This window comes from Mesoplodon densirostris, chromosome 4 (genome assembly GCF_025265405.1).
Source record: "Mesoplodon densirostris isolate mMesDen1 chromosome 4, mMesDen1 primary haplotype, whole genome shotgun sequence".
NCBI classification, from domain to species: domain Eukaryota; kingdom Metazoa; phylum Chordata; class Mammalia; order Artiodactyla; family Ziphiidae; genus Mesoplodon; species Mesoplodon densirostris.
Genome location: NC_082664.1, coordinates 36,098,162 through 36,117,029, shown reverse-complemented (window position 1 = coordinate 36,117,029; position 18,868 = coordinate 36,098,162). Strand labels below are relative to the sequence as shown.

At 38.6% G+C, this 18,868-nt stretch overlaps 1 protein-coding gene across 3 annotated transcripts in view; it reads right to left on the bottom strand.

The window, feature by feature from the left end:
* Positions 1-1,636: 1,636 nt before the first annotated feature.
* ATP6V1D (ATPase H+ transporting V1 subunit D) overlaps positions 1,637-18,868 on the bottom strand; it is a 20,376-nt gene continuing 3,144 nt past the window's right edge. For all 3 annotated transcript variants that reach the window (XM_060095974.1, XM_060095973.1, XM_060095975.1), the window contains exons 2-9: positions 9,742-9,859; positions 8,882-8,961; positions 7,416-7,483; positions 6,648-6,692; positions 5,457-5,560; positions 4,939-5,005; positions 3,673-3,751; positions 1,637-2,556 (exon numbers count right to left, since the gene is read on the bottom strand). In XM_060095974.1, the coding sequence (XP_059951957.1) occupies positions 2,415-2,556; positions 3,673-3,751; positions 4,939-5,005; positions 5,457-5,560; positions 6,648-6,692; positions 7,416-7,483; positions 8,882-8,961; positions 9,742-9,846 (690 nt within the window). In that variant the 5' untranslated portion in view covers positions 9,847-9,859 and the 3' untranslated portion in view covers positions 1,637-2,414. The remainder of the gene's footprint in view (positions 2,557-3,672; positions 3,752-4,938; positions 5,006-5,456; positions 5,561-6,647; positions 6,693-7,415; positions 7,484-8,881; positions 8,962-9,741; positions 9,860-18,868) is intronic.

Here is an 18,868-nt window from a genome sequence, read left to right as displayed (position 1 = left end):
TTTTCTGGGGAAGAAGGTATGTAATACTCAGGTGAATTCCACTACATGCAACCACCGATTTGAGAACACTGAGGATAGGATGAGTTGTTGACAAATATATAACATATTTTCATTCTCCATTCTTCGTCCCTCCTTTTTCTATAATACCTACTCTATATCTCCCAAAGGAGGCCAATCATGTACCAGAAAGTGTTTGTTACACATACACACACATGCTGCCCCAGTCCAGCTTTCTATTCCTATTCCTGATGATCTCCCTTCCCATACAGCTCTAATCACCCCAACCCTACACAACAAATTTTCTGTCCACTCGCCTCTTTTTAACAATATGCTAAACTGTAAAATCTTCTGCACTTTTGTAGGGAGGGTAGCCAAAGCCAGTAAGTACCAGAGGTTTATGGTGCCCCAGGAAAAAATCTAGGGTACTTCTCTGGCTTAGTTCCTTAAGGTGAACATAAATTTATCTAAATGAAAACCCACGAAACCTGGCTCTCTGCATCTACTTTCCAGCTAATTTTTGCCTCCTACAGAGCCGTACATACATACATACCACTTAAGAACCAAGGCTCTGAAATCAAGATACATTTGGCCTGCTTTCCACCTGCAAAATGGAGATGATGGTATTTATAACTCACTAGAGTGTTGGGAGGATTAAATATTAAGCAGTTCATTGTTACCTATTTATTTTCAAGACTTACGAACTCAGTTGTTGGTTTTCCAATCACTATTGAATTTACATTGAATCTGAGATTTTATTGTGAGCAGCAACCGGATTTCCTAAAAATCAGCTCCTCCAGGACAGGCCTTATGTCTTTACCTTTACCCAACGTTTTTAACATAGGGGAGGCAAAAAGGATAGAAGTTTAGGATGTAAAAATTCTGAAGGAAGACTGCCTGGATTTAAATCTGGGATTCACCACTTCAAGCTCCTTGTGCCTCAAAATTTTCTTCTGTGAAATGCAGGATTAAAACAACGTACCTCTTGGGCTTCCCTGGTGGCGCAGTGGTTGAGAGTCCGCCTGCCGATGCAGGGCACACGGATTCGTGCCCCGTTCCGGGAAGATCCCACATGCCGCGGAGCAGCTAGGCCCATGAGCCATGGCCGCTGAGCCTGCGCGTCTGGAGCCTGTGCTCCGCCACGGGAGAGCCCACAACAGTGAGGGGCCCGCGTACCGCAAAAAAAAACAATACGTACCTCTTAATGGTTGTTGTGATGAGATAATATAGATAAAACACAAATGTCTAATACCACTAAGCTATTTTATAGTAGGTCTTTATTAAATGTATGCAAAATTACTTTAAAATTACCTACTTTAAAATTAGCCTAGGCTGTGATATCAGGTGATTTAAACACAATACGGTTAAGGCTAGTGTCACAATTTCACTAATTAAAAACTGTTCCATGGCCAATTATGTCAAACAATGCCTATAACTGAGTGCAGGAAAGCCTGAGTAATCATCATGGATGGCTCACACCAGATCAAACTACTAAAAACCTCAGTCACCCGTTATGGTCATTCAAATGCCTCAAGTTGTTACTGATTATAAAATAGTACAGTTACCTTATTACTCTCAAATGGCAATTAATTAGTATTTTTTCTTAGAAAAAACGGCAGTAATAATAAGCCCTCTTAACTCATTGGCAATCATATTTATTAGTATCCCAAAATTCAACAATCACTCACTCACCTCAGTAAGTTTATTAGTAAAACACTGAAATATGAAGGGGGGGAAAAGGGAAGCTACCCACTTCATACATGTCTGCGGAGAAAGCTCTTTTTGGATGCCAATCCCATGTGGTGATCTGAGCATAAGAACACAACTTAGCAGTAAATTCATTAAAAAAGGAACAACTCATTTTTAAATCATTATACTGTATATTACCATAGTCACATTTGAACTGGCAGAACTGTTCCCATGACAGACAAGAGACCTGTCATTCAAGGAAGAATAAGGGAAGGTTTTCACAATGTTTGAGGAGAGAAGTCCCACAGTAACTAACACAAGGATGGCTGCAGCAGTCTCAGACAATGGTGTGCAAGTAGGTAGGAACAAAGGGTGTTCCAGCAGTAGCTGGCCTACGTGTGCTGGCCTGAGACCACTGCTGTTTCCTAAGGGGAATTTCTTAATATGTTGGTAAGCAGGTCACTTGCAACAGACATGTAAGTGGAGTAGGGTAACACTTCGCAGAATAAATTCTATAAGTTTCTGGGCAGGTTCTACAAATCTCATTGGTGATAAATGGTTGCTGAATTATGATTCTGCCAAGGTAATCCCATAAATGGACATCAGGGAATTTTACAACTGGTGAAATTCTTAGACCAAAAATTAAATAGCCACACATACCAAACCTACACACCGTGAATTAAAATGATGCCAAGTTTGGCCTTCTGAAAGAATCAGAGCAGGAAAGATTATTCAAAGAGAAGATCCTCATCCTTCTCTTCAGCCAGAAGATTAGCAGGTTCCATCACCTCTCCAGCTGCCCTCCGTTGTTCCAAGTCCTTCTCAGACTTTTCCTTGAGAATCTTTTTCTTCTCCTGTATTTTCTTTAACCTATAAAATAAAGGAGGGAATTTTCTGAATGCTATTTTGGTTACTAAGTAGAATTGATTTCTTCTAGTTTTGTAACAAGGATAATAAACACAAAGTAGAACAAAATTCTACCTTTATTAATTTCAATTTCAGTAACATAACCCATTTAAAAAAAAAGATTTGAGGTAGAATACATACACATTTTAAGCTAATAACTGATTTCAAAAGCTCCTGTCTCAGGGTGAATAAACTTGGATGTCCATTCCCTGATAATGGAACAGGTTTTCAGTATTCAGACATTAAAATTTTGGATCATTCAATCTGGATTACCACAACCCTGCACATCAACTGAAGGACAAACTAAATTTTGCTAATTACGATTATAAATCATACTCAGATGCTACTCAAGGTCCAAGACAGCTATGTTTTCCTGAATATGCCTGCCTTCACCTATCTCCCACTTCTCTGAAACTGACACACTGACCCCTGCACACCACCTATTTAGTATTTATTGTCCCTACTAGCTCTAAATGTTCAGAGCTAATTCCTGTACAGGTATCATTTCTCTCCAAGTACTCTGACTTTCTAATGGTATGATTTATATTATTATGTAATGCCCCCAAGTACTTTATACTTTCTACTGGAACATTTCCAACATGCAATACATATTTGTTGATTGACTGATTAATTCCAGTTTCTTTTTATGTGGGAGACACCCCATCTAAATCATTGTTTCATTTTAAAGAATTATCGAGGCTATTTATAGTTTCTCTGAAGGGCCTAAGTTTTCAGAGATGCCATATTTTAGGTGTGTGCAAAACTTGACACAGATCTGTCTCCACAGCCTTTGGCAATATTATTTCTTGTTTCTTATCAGAATAAAATACAAGTTGTACTAATTCTTTTTTTTTTTTTTTTTTTTTGCCCGCGCCGCACTGCATGTGGGATCTTAGTTCCCCAACCAGGGATCGAACCCATGGCCCCTGCAATGGAAGCGTGGAGTCTTAACCACTGGACAGCCAGGGAAGTCCCAACCTGTGCTAATTCTAAAGCACATAAGCCAACATGTCTCAGCAAATCGAGCTTTTGGAATATGGAAAAACAAAAAATGATCAATAACTGCAAATCCCAACAAACCTATAGAACTCTTCTCTCTCTCTCTCATCCAGCTCTGTGATGATATAAGCAAGGGTACGTTCAATCCGGGGAATGATGACTAGGGTTTAAAAAATATATATATAGTGAGACCTTCAAACCTTTTTTCAAATTGCCAGTGTTCATTTGTATAACAGTAACTTATTTTTTTCTAACTGTAAAATAAATGTACATTTAATGCAAAAAACAAAAACACAAAGAAATAAAATGAAGTATAATCCAACCACTCTATAGTTAACTAATTATAAATGTTTTGGAATATGCCCTCATACTGTCTTTTCTATGGACAGGTAACACTGGACCGTGATATATACAACACTGAATATACTGAATTTATATGAATATGTAACATTGAACCACAGATGTTATTTTAAATACAACAGCAGTCCACTGTTAAAAACTGGAGCATTGAGCAGAGAGAATACAGTAAGGTGAATTTTGTGTCAATCATAAGGTTCTACTTTACACAGAATTTGCCTATTCTGCTTCTAGAATGTGAACTCCTTGTGAACTAGAACTGTTACCTTATCCATTTTGTTTTGCTTCCAATTCCACGCAAGAGGCTGGCACAAGCAAGCAGTCAGGAAATGTGTTTTGAGTTTTTAAAAAATGAGATAACTTCCTCTTTAACACTAATAGAGCCCAAGCAAAATAATTTCCTTGCTGCTCAAATTTTGCTCCTTTCTTACTTTAAAATTGAATAAGTGTTTCTTTAATGAAAACTAAGTTTCTTAAGCAAAAAGTACTGTGGCAACATTCAGCAGTCATAGTTTTAAAATAATGAAATGAGAGATGGAAAATAAATGCATCCAATGGGAAAATTTATTTTTAGAAATCAAGGAGAACAGCAAGAGAACAGGACATAAGGCCTCAGAAAGAGATTTAAAGTTTAATACTTTATGTGTTCAAAAACATTTATCACTCAGTCATTGGAAAAAACCTACAAAAACATTAGAGCTCTTGAGAAATAGTTTCACCTTTTATTCATGAATAATCAGAAATGAGTAAAACATTCTGTACTTTTTAACTCACCACCCTCCTCTAACTACCCCCTAAATCATGCACACACTTCTATCAAAGGATTTACTAACAGTTATCTGTATTACTGACTCACTGCCCTTCCCACTGTGGGCAGGGGCAACATCTTATTCACCAGGCAATCAGCGCCTGATTCCTAGTAGGTCCGTGACAAATGTGGAGGCGCGGACAAGAGGATGGACAAAGAGCCTCACAGCGGCTTACACTCACCATGTTCAATGGCATTTACACGCCTGTTGGTTATCTTGATAGCTTCATCCAAAGTAACAAAGGAAGTCTAAAATAAGAGGATAAATTAATAATGTAAGCACAAAGTCTTCCTACTCATGCCCCGTCCACCACTTGCCTTCACTCAGCACTTGTAGAGAACATTTGGAACCCAAGACTACTTCTTTTCAACATATTTAAAGAACAGAAAATTCTTATGAGATTTCCATAGAGTTAACATGATTTCCATTCTATTAGAATCTGTTTACTTCAGACTCACCTGAAGTTATAAAAATGGCAAGAGTAGAATCATACACTAATGACCTAGATATATATTAACTGGCCACAAAGGGGGGGGAAAAAGGCCTTCATGCATAAACCATATTATATTTGCATTTAAATCTATATTGACTATTGCTGTTTTCATCTAGCCAACAGTGAAACTATACCATTGCACAAACATTTTGTTAGTAGTAAAAAGTAGGGACAAGGGTGCAGAAGCCACCATTTCAGAAACTTACCTGCAGCGAAGCTAGTTCCACCAGTAGTTCCACTGCTTTGGCATAATTCCTCTTCAGTTTAGCCAGCTGTTCGCCACCTCTGGCTAAACCAGTCAGTTCATAACCTGAAAGAACCAGTCAGACAACATTTGTATTTAGGGTGTAATCTTCCCCATAAACTTCCCAAAAGAAGATAAGTCAGAATAATACCAAACATGGAAAAACAAATTCACTAACCCAAACACTAAGTGCCCATTTCACTCCCCCAAACTGTAGGACATGTTGCTGAATAGTTTTGCACAAGGATACTATTCTAAATCTAACTATAGGAGAAGTTAGCTTGCTGGATTAACCAATGCACCCCTTCCCTTTGTAGATTATACTGCCTGATGCCCCAGTACGGTTGACACTCTCTGTTAACAGGTGACTCTCTAGAATATTCTACTTCTTTATTCAAGCAGTACTAAATATTTTATGTGAACCAATTTAATATGAGGGCCAAAGAAAGAATATTGTTGTTTCTATGAAAGAAAGTTGATTACTTTGGAAAGACTCAACAAAGATGCATTACTACCTGAAACATGCTGTCAAATTAGGAAAAGGTGAGACAATTATAAAAAAATTGGGCAGGCTGGCTATAAAAGTCTAGGAAGATTCAGCATTCAGATTATATCACAGTGTCTAAGATCTTACTCTACTTTAAAAAGATCCAAACTGGAAATTATAAACAATGCATTATGGGTGTGGTTTATGCAGAAAGACAACATAGGAGTCTAATCAGTGGATTCATACTCAAAGAAAGGCCATGGCCTTATATTTTTAAAATTGCAAATGACTCTATAAATTTCTAGGTTGAAATAAAATATTTTAAGCAATGTACAATGTTTTGTGACTCCCTGCAATAACACTTTTTTGATTAACTGATAAACTATTGTCCCGAATGTATCTGATAAGAAGGCTTCTGGACTTCCCTGGCGGTCCAGTGGTTAAGACTCCACACTCCCAATGCAGGGGGCACGGGTGTGATCCCTGGTCGGGGAACTAAGATCCCACATGCTGCCCGGTGACGCAAAAAAAAAAAAATGAAGGTTTCCAACACTGGAACCACTGAACTCTAAGCAGGTCTATTTATCATCATTTTCCAGAATAAGGTTCATTTAAAGAGGAACTGGAAGAACCCAGAGACACACACATAAAAAGTTTCACACTTACTGTCAGTTCCTTCATGGTAATGTTCAAATACTGGCAAAGTAACACCTGTTAAACACAGAAACATATATGGATTCACAAACATGTCCTTGAAGTACTGTTTCTTAACCACTGTTTCCTGTGTTTCTTTTTCAGCAAATACTCAAAAGTCAGAGATTGCCTGGAACTGTAACTGGTTTCAATGAATGAATTTAGGAACCTTCCTTCTTAAGTGTTCATTCCTATTCAAAAGTCAAATTATCCTTAGTAAGGGAACTGGCTGTTACAATGTTTGTTTGTTTGTTTTCTCTCATCTTTGAGGTATACATAATATACAAATAATTGCACATATTTAATGTATACATTTTGATGAGTATAGAAATATGCATACACCCATGATACCATCATCACAATTAAGGTAATAAACATATCCATCACCTCCAAAAGATCTGTGTCCCTTTTCCTGTGTGTATGTTAAGAACACTCAACATGAGATCTACTTTCTTAAGTTTTTAAGTGCACAACACCCTATTAACTGTAACTATACTACTGTACAGCAGGTCTCTAAAATGTATTTATCTTGTATAACTGTAACTTTACATCCACTGAACAATAGCTTTCCCCACCCCCATCCCCTGGCAACCACCAGTAAACAAGTTTTAACATGTAAAGCCAATCAACTTTGTCTAAGGAAAAAAGATTAATTGGGCCATCAAGATCTTGCTGTATAAACGGGTTAATTTTAAAATGTTATCTTTTCTCACCAAGAGTTCCAAAGGGTTGAAAAGTTACCTGCTACATTATCTTTCTTTGCTCTAATCTTCACTTGGGCTTTATTTACATTTTGGATTACTGTGGTGCTGCAGAAAAAGAAAAGGCCTTGATTTAGTTGAGTTTTTAGAGTGAGAAATAAACCAACAGGGACCCAATCAGGTGACTTCAACAGAAGTAAGATGTCACGATTATGCTTTGATGATTGTCTTCTTTCAGAAAAGAACAACCACTGCTACCAGAGGAGGGCCTCAGAGAGCAAAGTATGAACAATATTCAAACATTAGCCATAAGAATACAAAGAATGATTTTAATGTACATGGACTGCTTAAGTTTTCAATCAGACATGTGGTGCATGGATGTGACTTTAGGGATTTTCATTCCACTAATGTAATTTGGAGAAAACGTTCCTTCCTTCTGGGTTTGCTGTTCAAATCTCTAGGTGTGTCTAAGTAGGAGTTCAATTCCTTGACCTTGGAATCTATCTAATTTCCATCTGGCTTTGTCTGACTCCCCACCTGTTACTATTACAATATAAAGTGTCTTCCCCATAACCACCCTAAAACACTTTCACATACCACATACACACTATTTATTCACGCCCTCTCATGGAAAAGTCAATGCAAATTGTTATCCTACCAACACTGGCAAAAATTAAAAGTCTACTACTTCAAAAGGTCTTATGAAAAAAAAAAAGAAAAGAAAAAGGTCTTATGCCCCTCAAGCTGTAAGACTGTCCACAGGTAATGTTCCCAGATAACACAAACTAAGAATGGAAGCATTGTGTTATTGGTAAAGAAGACTAATATCAAAAACCCTGAAAACTTCCACTTCTGCCCGAGTAGTCATTTGACTTTAGGAAGGCACTAAACTTAAACTGAGGACAACAATGCTAGCCTGGTCCACCTCACAGGCTTACTTGGAGAATCAAATGACATAACTAAACATAACATATGTAAAGCAATAACTAAGCCATTTTGTACACTTTGTAAAGCACACATTGACATATGCCATAAAGTCCATGCCCTTTAAACAACCAATTCCATTCTCAAAAATTTTCCTAAGGAAATAATTCAATAGAAATTAAAAAATATATACATAAAGATGTTCATGGCACCTTTTCTAATAATCCAAAAATCTGAAAATCAACCCAAAGGCCTACCATTACAGGAAAACGTTAATACATTATCATACATCTAAAGATTATGCAGCTATGTGAAAATAGGGAAAAATGTTCATGATACAATACTAAATGAAAATGGACTGTAAAATATTAAGTATTCTGTGCCTGCAACTATGTAACAGATACACGTGGGTGGTAATAAACACAAAAGTGTTAAGGTGATGGGGTTAAAAGTGTTATTATTATTACTATATCATTTGTCTTTAATGCTTATGTATTTTTTTTAATTAAAAGAGGCTTTTAAATGAAATTATGAATATGATAGCACTTTGTTTTTCAAAACACCCCACTTAAGTGTTCTTACCTGAAGTCCCCTGCTGTGAACTTGGCCTCAGCAAGTGAAAAGGCAGCTTCTCTCATCACTTCACCCATCAACATTTTAGTCTGGAAAAGCAAAAACCAACAGCCAATAAAACCAAGTTTTTTACAGGGAAAAATCATATCATAATCATGTTCCTTTAACAACCATCAGTATTTTACACCAGGTGTACATGTAAATATTGATTTGGTAACAATAAAATAAATATATCCAATTTTGCTTGAACAGTTTTGGTTATGGTTACTAACAATGTTGCAAAACCATGAGTTTTATAATTAAAATACTGGAACAAAGGCACTAAGAAATAGAAAACTGAATCTTTACTAAAGGGCCTACCTTATTCCTGAATGAGTCCATGCTGTTTTGCTCAAATTAATCTTTTAAATTCACTATACTGCTCTCAAAATCCTAATGGCACAGTGATTCTAAAATCTGGAATATTTAATGTTTGAGAATACACAGTAATTTTTTTGAAAGAGAAGAAAAACTGGGACAGGTGGGTAGAAAGTTACCAGACAGGCCAGAGGACAGTTATAATAAATACTGGGGAAAGAGCATTTCGGGCATTAGAAACAGCTAACGCAAAGGTCCTAGAAGAGGATGTTAGAAAAAAAGCTCCAAATGAGATCAGAGTGGGCAGGCAGAGGCCAGAGTAGATCAAGTGGGGTTTGGGGGCAAGAGTAAAGAGTTTGAATCTTATTAAATGTACTTTCTGAAAATTGTTACATTTATAATGGCATCTTTACTTTTGAAAGAAAAAAGTTTAATTAAAATGCCAACAGCTGTGCTGGATTTTCCATAGATACTTCTAAAATAAATACAATTCTAAGCAAACTTCACTCTACCTCTATTATCTTCTTAAGGATCTGTCGAAATCGAAGAGTTAAGGCGTCAGATTTTTTCTTTAGGAGGTTTCGACCAGTCTGTGCTCCTTTTAACCGAGCCCTCATGATGGTCTGTGCCCTATGTAAATAAAGTTAAAGACATTTAAAATAAAAATACTTCCCCAATATGGTGTTAAAATTATGCTAATTCCTTAATGTCATGAGAGCAAGAATATATACTATTTGTAACTGACAGGCTTAATTGGTTTCTCAATTCTGTAGATTTCCACCCTCAGTGTTCCATAAATAAGAAGTCTTTTTTATTTAAAACAGAAACAATCCTTTAATAAATAAGAATTAAATAATTTGATAAATAAATAACATTAATAATTTAATAAATAATAACTTAATAATTGGTTAATAATTTAATAAATTTTATTATGATTTAATAAATATTTATTAGAACTATTTTATGATGCCAGCATAGTTTAAATAATTACTTGATTTGTGAGTTAAAACAGTATATGTGATTATGTTAAACGAGACTTGTTTTAAAAATAAACAAAAGAGGACTTCCGGGGAAGATGACGGAAGAGTAAGACGCAGAGATCACCTTCCTCCCCACAGATACACCAGAAATACAGCTACACATGGAACAACTCCTACAGAACACCTACTGAACGCTGGCAGAAGACCTCAGACCTCCCAAAAGGCAAGAAACTCCCCACGTACCTGGGTAGGGCAAAAGAAAAAAAAATAAACAGAGACGAAAGGATAAGGACGGGACCTGCACCAGTGGGAGGGAGCTGTGAAGGAGGAAAGGTTTCCACACACTAGGAAGCCCCTTTGCGGGCGGAGACTGCGGGTGGCGGAGGGGGAAAGCTTCAGAGCCGCAGAGGAGGGCGCAGCCACAGGGGTGCAGAGGGCAAAGCGGAGAGATCCCCGCACAGAGGATCGGTGCCGACTGGCACTCACCAGCCCGAGAGGCTTGTCTGCTCGCCCGCCAGGGCGGGCGGCACTGGAAGCTGAGGCTCGGGCTTCGGGTTTCGGTCAGAGCGCAGGGAGAGGACTGGGGCTGGCGGCGTGAACACAGCCTGAAGGGGCTAATGTGCCACAGCTAGCCAGGAGGGAGTCCGGGAAAAAGTCTGGAGCTGCTGAAGAGGCAAGAGACTTTTTCTTCCCTCTTTGTTTCCTGGTGCGCGAGGAGAGGGGATTAAGAGCGCTGCTTAAAGGAGCTCCAGAGACGGGCATGAGCCACGGCTGAAAGCGCGGACCACAGAGACGGGCGTGGGACGCTGGGGCTGCTGCCGCCGCCGCCAAGAGGCCTGTGTGTGAGCGCAGGTCACTGTCCACGCCCCGCTTCCAGGGAGCCTGTGCAGCCCGTCACTGCCGGGTCCCGGGATCCAGGGACAGCTTCCCCGGGAGAGCGCATGGCGCGCCTCAGGCTGGTGCAACGTCACGCCGGCCCGGCGTCTGCCCCCGCAGGCTCGCCCTGCACTCCGTGCCCCTCCCCCACCCCCCACCCCCGCCTGAATGAGCCAGAGTCCCCGAAGCGGCTACTCCTTTAACCCTGTCCTGTCTGAGCGAAGAACAGACGCCCTCCTGCGACCTCCACGCAGATGAGACCCGGGAGCTGTGAGAACAAAGAAGAAGAAGGGAAATCTCTCCCAGCAGCCTCAGAAGCAGTGGATTAAAGATCCACAATCAACTTGATGTACCCTGCATCTGTGGAATACATGAATAGACAATGAATCATCCCAAACTGAGGAGCCGTGTGGATGAAAGGTTCTTGGTGCTGCAGCCAGGAGTCAGTGTTGTGCCTCTGAGGTGGGAGAGCCAACTTCAGGACACGGGTCCACAAGAGACCTCCCAGCTCCACATAATATCAAACGGCAAAAATCTTCCAGAGATCTCCATCTCAACACCAGCACCCAGCTTCACTCAATGACCAGCAAGCTACAGTGCTGGACACCCTATGCCAATCAACTAGCAAGACAGGAACACAACGCCACCCATTAGCAGAGAGGCTGCCTAAAATCATAAAAAGTCCACAGACACCCCAAAACACACCACCAGACGTGGACCTGCCCAACAGAAAGACAAGATCCAGCCTCATCCACCAGAACACAGGCACTATTCCTCTCCACCAGGAAGCCTACACAACCCAATGAACCAACCTTAGCCACTGGGGGCAGACACCAAAAACAACGGGAACTACGAACCTGCAGCCTGCAAAAAGGAGACCCCAAACACAGTAACATAAGCAAAATGAGATGACAGAAAAACACACAGCAGGAGAAAGAGCAAGATAAAAACCCACCAGACCGAACAAATGAAGAGGAAATAGGCAGTCTACCTGAAAAAGAATTCAGAATAATGATAGTAAAGATGATCCAAAATCTTGGAAACAGAATAGACAAAATGCAAGAAACAGTTAACAAGGACCTAGAAGAACTAAAGATGAATCAAGCAACGATTAGAAACACAATAAATGAAATTAAAAATACTCTAGATGGGATCAATAGCAGAATAACTGAGGCAGAAGAACAGATAACTGACGTGGAAGAGAAAATAGTGGAAATAACTACTGCAGAGCAGAAGAAAGAAAAAAGAATGAAAAGAACTGAGGACAGTCTCAGAGACCTCTGGGACAACATTAAAGGCACCAACATTTGAATTATAAGGGTTCCAGAAGAAGAAGAGAAAAAAAGGGACTGAGAAAATATGTGAAGAGATTATAGTTGAAAACTTCCCTAATATGGGAAAGGAAATAGTTAATCAACTCCAGGAGGCACAGAGAGTCCCATACAGGATAAATCCAAGGAGAAATACGCCAAGACACATATTAATCAAACTGTCAAAAATTAAATACAAAGGAAACATATTAAAAGCAGCAAGGGAAAAACAACAAATAACACACAAGGGAATCCCCATAAGGTTAACAGCTGATCTTTCAGCAGAAACTCTGCAAGCCAGAAGAGACTGGCAGGACATATTTAAAGTGATGAAGGAGAAAAACCTGCAACCAAGATTACTCTACCCAGCAAGGATCTCATTCAGATTTGATGGAGAAATTAAAACGTTTACAGACAAGCAAAAGCTGAGAGAGTTCAGCACCACCAAACCAGCTTTACAACAAATGCTAAAGGAACTTCTCTAGGCAAGAAACACAACAGAAGGAAAAGACCTACAATAACGAACCCAAAACAATTAAGAAATGGGAATAGGAACATACATATCAATAATTACCTTAAATGTAAATGGACTAAATGCTCCCACCAAAAGACACAGAGTGGCTGAATGGATACAAAAACAAGACCCATATATATGCTATCTACAAGAGACCCACCTCAGACCTAGAGACACATACAGACTGAAAGTAAGGGGATGGAAAAAGATATTCCATGCAAATGGAAACCAAAAGAAAGCTGGAGTAGCAATTCTCATATCAGACAAAATAGACTTTAAAATAAAGACTACTAGAAGAGACAAAGAAGGACACTACATAATGATCAAGGGATCGGTCCAAGAAGAAGACATAACAATTGTAAATATTTATGCACCCAACATAGGAGCACCTCAATACATAAAGCAAATACTAATAGCCATAAAAGGGGAAATCGACAGTAACACATTCATAGTAGGGGACTTTAACACCCCACTTTCACCAATGGACAGATCATCCAAAATGAAAATAAATAAGGAAACACAAGCTTTAAATGATACATTAAACAAGATGGACTTAATTGATATTTATAGGACATTCCATCCAAAAACAACAGAATACACATTTTTCTCAAGTGCTCATGGAACATTCTCCAGGATAGATCATATCTTGGGTCACAAATCAAGCCTTGGTAAATTTAAGAAAACTGAAATTGTATCAAGTATCTTTTCCGACCACAATGCTGTGAGACTAGATATCAATTACAGGAAAAGAGCTGTAAAAAATACAAACACATGGAGGCTAAACAATACACTACTTAATAACAAAGTGGTCACTGAAGAAATCAAAGAGGAAATAAAAAAATACCTAGAAACAAATGACAATGGAGACACGACGACCCAAAACCAATGGGATGCAGCAAAAGCAGTTCTAAGGGGGAAGTTTATAGCAATACAATCCCACCTTAAGAAACAGGAAACATCTCGAATAAACAACCTAACCTTGCACCTAAAGCAATTAGAGAAAGAAGAACAAAAACATCCCAAAGTTAGCAGAAGGAAAGAAATCATAAAGATCAGATCAGAAATAAATGAAAAAGAAATGAGGGAAACGATAGCAAAGATCAATAAAACTAAAAGCTGGTTCTTTGAGAAGATAAACAAAATTGATAAACCATTAGCCAGACTCATCAAGAAAAAAAGGGAGAAGACTCAAATCAATAGAATTAGAAGTGAAAAGGAGAAGTAACAACTGACACTGCAGAAATACAAAAGATCATGAGAGATTACTACAAGCAACTCTATGCCAATAAAATGGACAACCTGGAAGAAATAGACAAATTCTTAGAAAGGCACAACCTGCCAAGACAGAATCAGGAAGAAATAGAAAATATGAACAGACCAATCACAAGCACTGAAATTGACACTGTGATAAAAAAAATCTTCCAACAAACAAAAGCCCAGGACCAGATGGCTTCACAGGCGAATTCTATCAAACATTTAGAGAAGAGCTATCCTTCTTAAACCTATCCTTCTCAAACTCTTCCAAACTATAGCAGAGGGAGGAACATTCCCAAACTCATTCTACGAGGCCACTATCACCTTGATACCAAAACCAGACAAGGATGTCACAAAGAAAGAAAACTACAGGCCAATATCACTGATGAACATAGATGCAAAAATCCTCAACAAAATACTAGCAAACAGAATCCAACAGCACATTAAAAGGATCATACACCATGATCAAGTGGGGTTTATTCCAGGAATGCAAGGATTCTTCAATATACGCAAATCAATCAACGTGATATACCATATTAACAAATTGAAGGAGAAAAACCATATGATCATCTCAATAGATGCAGAGAAAGCTTTCGACAAAATTCAACACCCATTTATGATAAAAACCCTGCAGAAAGTAGGCACAGAGGGAACTTTCTTCAACATAATAAAGGCCATATATGACAAACCCACAGCCAACATCGTCCTCAATGGTGAAAAACTGAAACCATTTCCACTAAGATCAGGAACAAGACAAGGTTGCCCACTCTCACCACTCTTATTCAACATAGTTTTGGAAGTTTTAGCCACAGCAATCAGAGAAGAAAAGGAAATAAAAGGAATCCATAATCGGAAAAGAAGAAGTAAAGCTGTCACTGTTTGCAGATGACATGATACTATACATAGAGAATCCTAAAGATGCTACCAGAAAACTACTAGAGCTAATCAATGAATTTGGTAAAGTAGCAGGATACAAAATTATTGCACAGAAATCTCTTGCATGCCTATACACTAATGATGAAAAATCTGAAAATGAAATCAAGAAAACACTCCCATTTACCATTGCAACAAAAAGAATAAAATATCTAGGAATAAACCTACCTAAGGAGACAAAAGACCTGTATGCAGAAAATTATAAGACACTGATGAAAGAAATTAAAGATGATACAAATAGATGGAGAGATATACCATGTTCTTGGATTGGAAGAATCAACGTTGTGAAAATGACTCTACTACCCAAAGCAATCTACAGATTCAATGCAATCCCTATCAAACTACCAATGGCATTTTTCACAGAACTAGAACAAAAAATTTCACAATTTATATGGAAACACAAAAGACCCCGAATAGCCAAAGCAATCTTGAGAACGAAAAATGGAGCTGGAGCAATCAGGCTCCCTGACTTCAGACTATACTACAAAGCTACAGTAATCAAGACAGTATGGTACCGGCACAAAAACAGAAAGATAGATCAATGGAACAGGATAGAAAGCCCAGGGATAAACCCACGCACATATGGTCACCTTATCTTTGATAAAGGAGGCAGGAATGTACAGTGGAGAAAGGACAGCCTCTTCAATAAGTGGTGCTGGGAAAACTGGACAGGGACATGTAAAAGTATGAGATTAGATCACTCCCTAACACTATACACAAAAATAAGCTCAAAAGGGATTAAAGACCTAAATGTAAGGCCAGAAACTATCAAACTCTTAGAGGAGGGCTTCCCTGGTGGCGCAGTGGTTGAGAGTCCGCCTGCTCAATGCAGGGGACACGGGTTCGTGCCCCGGTCCGGGAAGATCCCACATGCTGTGGAGCAGCTGGGCCTGTGAGACACAGCTGCTGAGCCTGCGCGTCCGGAGCCTGTGCTCCGCATCGGGAGAGGCCACAGCGGTGAGAGGCCCGCGTACGGCAAAAAAAAAAAAAAAAAAAAAACCTCTTATAGGAAAACATAGGCAGAACACTCTATGACATAAATCACAGCAAGATCCTTTTGGACCCACCTTCTAGGGAAATGGAAATAAAGACAAAAATAATCACATGGGACCTAATGAAACTTAAAAGCTTTTGCACAGCAAAGGAAACCATAAACAAAACCAAAAGACAACCTTCAGAATGGGAGAAGATATTTGCAAATGAAACAACCGACAAAGGATTAATCTCCAAAATTTATAAGCAGCTCATGCAGCTCAATAACAAAAAAACAAACAACCCAATCCAAAAATGGGCAGAAGACCTAAATAGACATTTCTCCAAAGAAGATATACAGACTGCCAACAAACACATGAAAGAATGCTCAACATCTTTAATCATTAGAGAAATGCAAATCAAAACTACAATGAGATATCATCTCACACCAGTCAGAATGGCCATCATCAAGAAATCTAGAAACAATAAATGCTGGAGAGAGTGTGGAAAGAAGGGAACACTCTTGCACTGCTGGTGGGAATGTGAATTGGTACAGCCACTATGGAGAACAGTGTGGAGGTTCCTTAAAAAACTACAAACAGAACTACCATATGACCCAGCAATCCCACTACTGGGCATATACCCTGAGAAAACCATAACTCAAAAAGAGTCATGTACCAAAATGTTCATAGCAGCCCTATTTACAATAGCCTGGAGATGGAAACAACCTAAGTGTCCATCATCAGATGAATGGATAAAGAAGATGTGACACATATATACAATGGAATATTACTCAGCCATAAAAAGAAATGAAATTGAGCTATTTGTAATGAGGTGGATGGACCTAGAGTCTGTCATACAGAGTGAAGTAAGTCAGAAAGAGAAAGACAAATACCGTATGCTAACATATACATGGAATTTAAGAAGAAAAAAAAATGTCATGAAGAACCTAGTGGTAAGACAGGAATAAAGACACAGACCTACTAGAGAATGGACTTGAGGATATGGGGAGGGGGAAGGGTAAGCTGTGACAAAGTGAAAGAGAGGCATGGACATATATACACTACCCAACGTAAGGTAGATAGCTAGTGGGAAGCAGCCGCAGAGCACAGGGAGATCAGCTTGGTGCTTTGTGACCGCCTGGAGGGGTGGGATAGGGAGGGTGGGAGGGAGACACAAGAGGGAGGGGATATGGGAACATATGTATATGTATAACTGATTCATTTTGTTATAAAGCAGAAACTAACACACCATTGTTAAGCAATTATACTCCAATAAAGATGTAAAAAAATAAAATAAACAAAAGAAAAAAGAAAAACAAAAACAAAAAAAACTATGTTTCCATTAGCGATGTACTAAGAATTTAAAAAAAATCTGTCCAATGACATATATCAAAATTTGAAATGCATTTACCTTCGGGACCAACAATTCTACTTTAAGGGATTTATCTCCCTGATTTACTCCCACATGTACACAAAAACATGTACAAGGTCAAGGATGAGTAGTCCAGCCTTATTTATAATAGCAAAAGGATGCGAACAAGTTAAATGTTCCACAAATCATGGTTCATCATACAACAGAATGATATGAAGCCATTAAAAAAGGAAGGTAGATCTCCATGTGCTCCTCATGTCACATTGTCTCAGTTATGCACAGTAAGGGATGAATGTGCTTATATAGATAAAGAGAAGAGGAGTTCTAGAGAGGTTCACAGAAAGTGGTAACAGTTTGCTTTGGAAAATGAGGTTGAGTGAAAAAAATGGATTTACTTTTTACTACTATATTCTGTTTTACCTTCTGTATTTCATACCACAATCATTTATCACTTTTTCCATTAAAAGTGTGGCACTGAAGTGTTTTGATATCATCAATTAAGACTCTACTACCAATCACTTTACTAATTGGTAAATGACTCCAGGTAACAAATGACACATATAAGTAAGCACTTCTGAGAAGTGACAAGCCACTTAAATCTCCTTACCTCCCTATTTCAATCTTTTCCCATCAGAAACCCCAAAACCAAAGTCAAGAAAGCAACAGCAGAAATTGACATTTCCATTCTTGCTACCATATGCCAGATAAAATTTAATAATGAGAAAAAAAAGTGGATAATAAGATTTAATAATCAATTGTATAATATACTTAAAGTGATTTGTTTAAGGGGACATAATTTCATATGACTGGTGTTATTACCAACTGCAAAATAGTTTTTGCTAAACTTCTGACTAAATTCTTAGATTATACTGAATCTTCTACCTTAGGCTAAAAGTTACTAAAATAATTCTATAGCTGGAAGGGGCTTTAGACATTATCTTGAAAGACAGGAAAACGAAGCTCAGAAAAGTGAGACGACTTTCCCACAGTCACTCAGTGACGCACAGCAAGACCGGAAACAGATTTCTGACTCCAGGGATTTAACCAAGGTTCAAAACTAGGTCCACTGTACCCCAACCATGTGCCATACTGCCTCACCTATAGATTAAGGGGACATAATTCAGGTGAACAGTTCTGTCTTTGAAAAACTAGCTATCAGTGGCTGAATTTGCACTGACTAGCCTCATTGGAGGTCTAACCAAGTGAAGCTGGTTCAGCTTCCAGCCTGAGCAAGAGCTATGCACCCCAATGTGTACATTTAACATACCGTGTTGTTGGCACTAACCACCAGACTTTGGGCTCCAAGAGTTGAACCAAATTTAAGTCAAATCCTAGTACTGCAAATGGCAGCAAGTTTACAGTAAAAAGGTGAACTGCTTCATAAAACTGAATTCACCACACTAATTTTAATTTCCTCCTATATTTA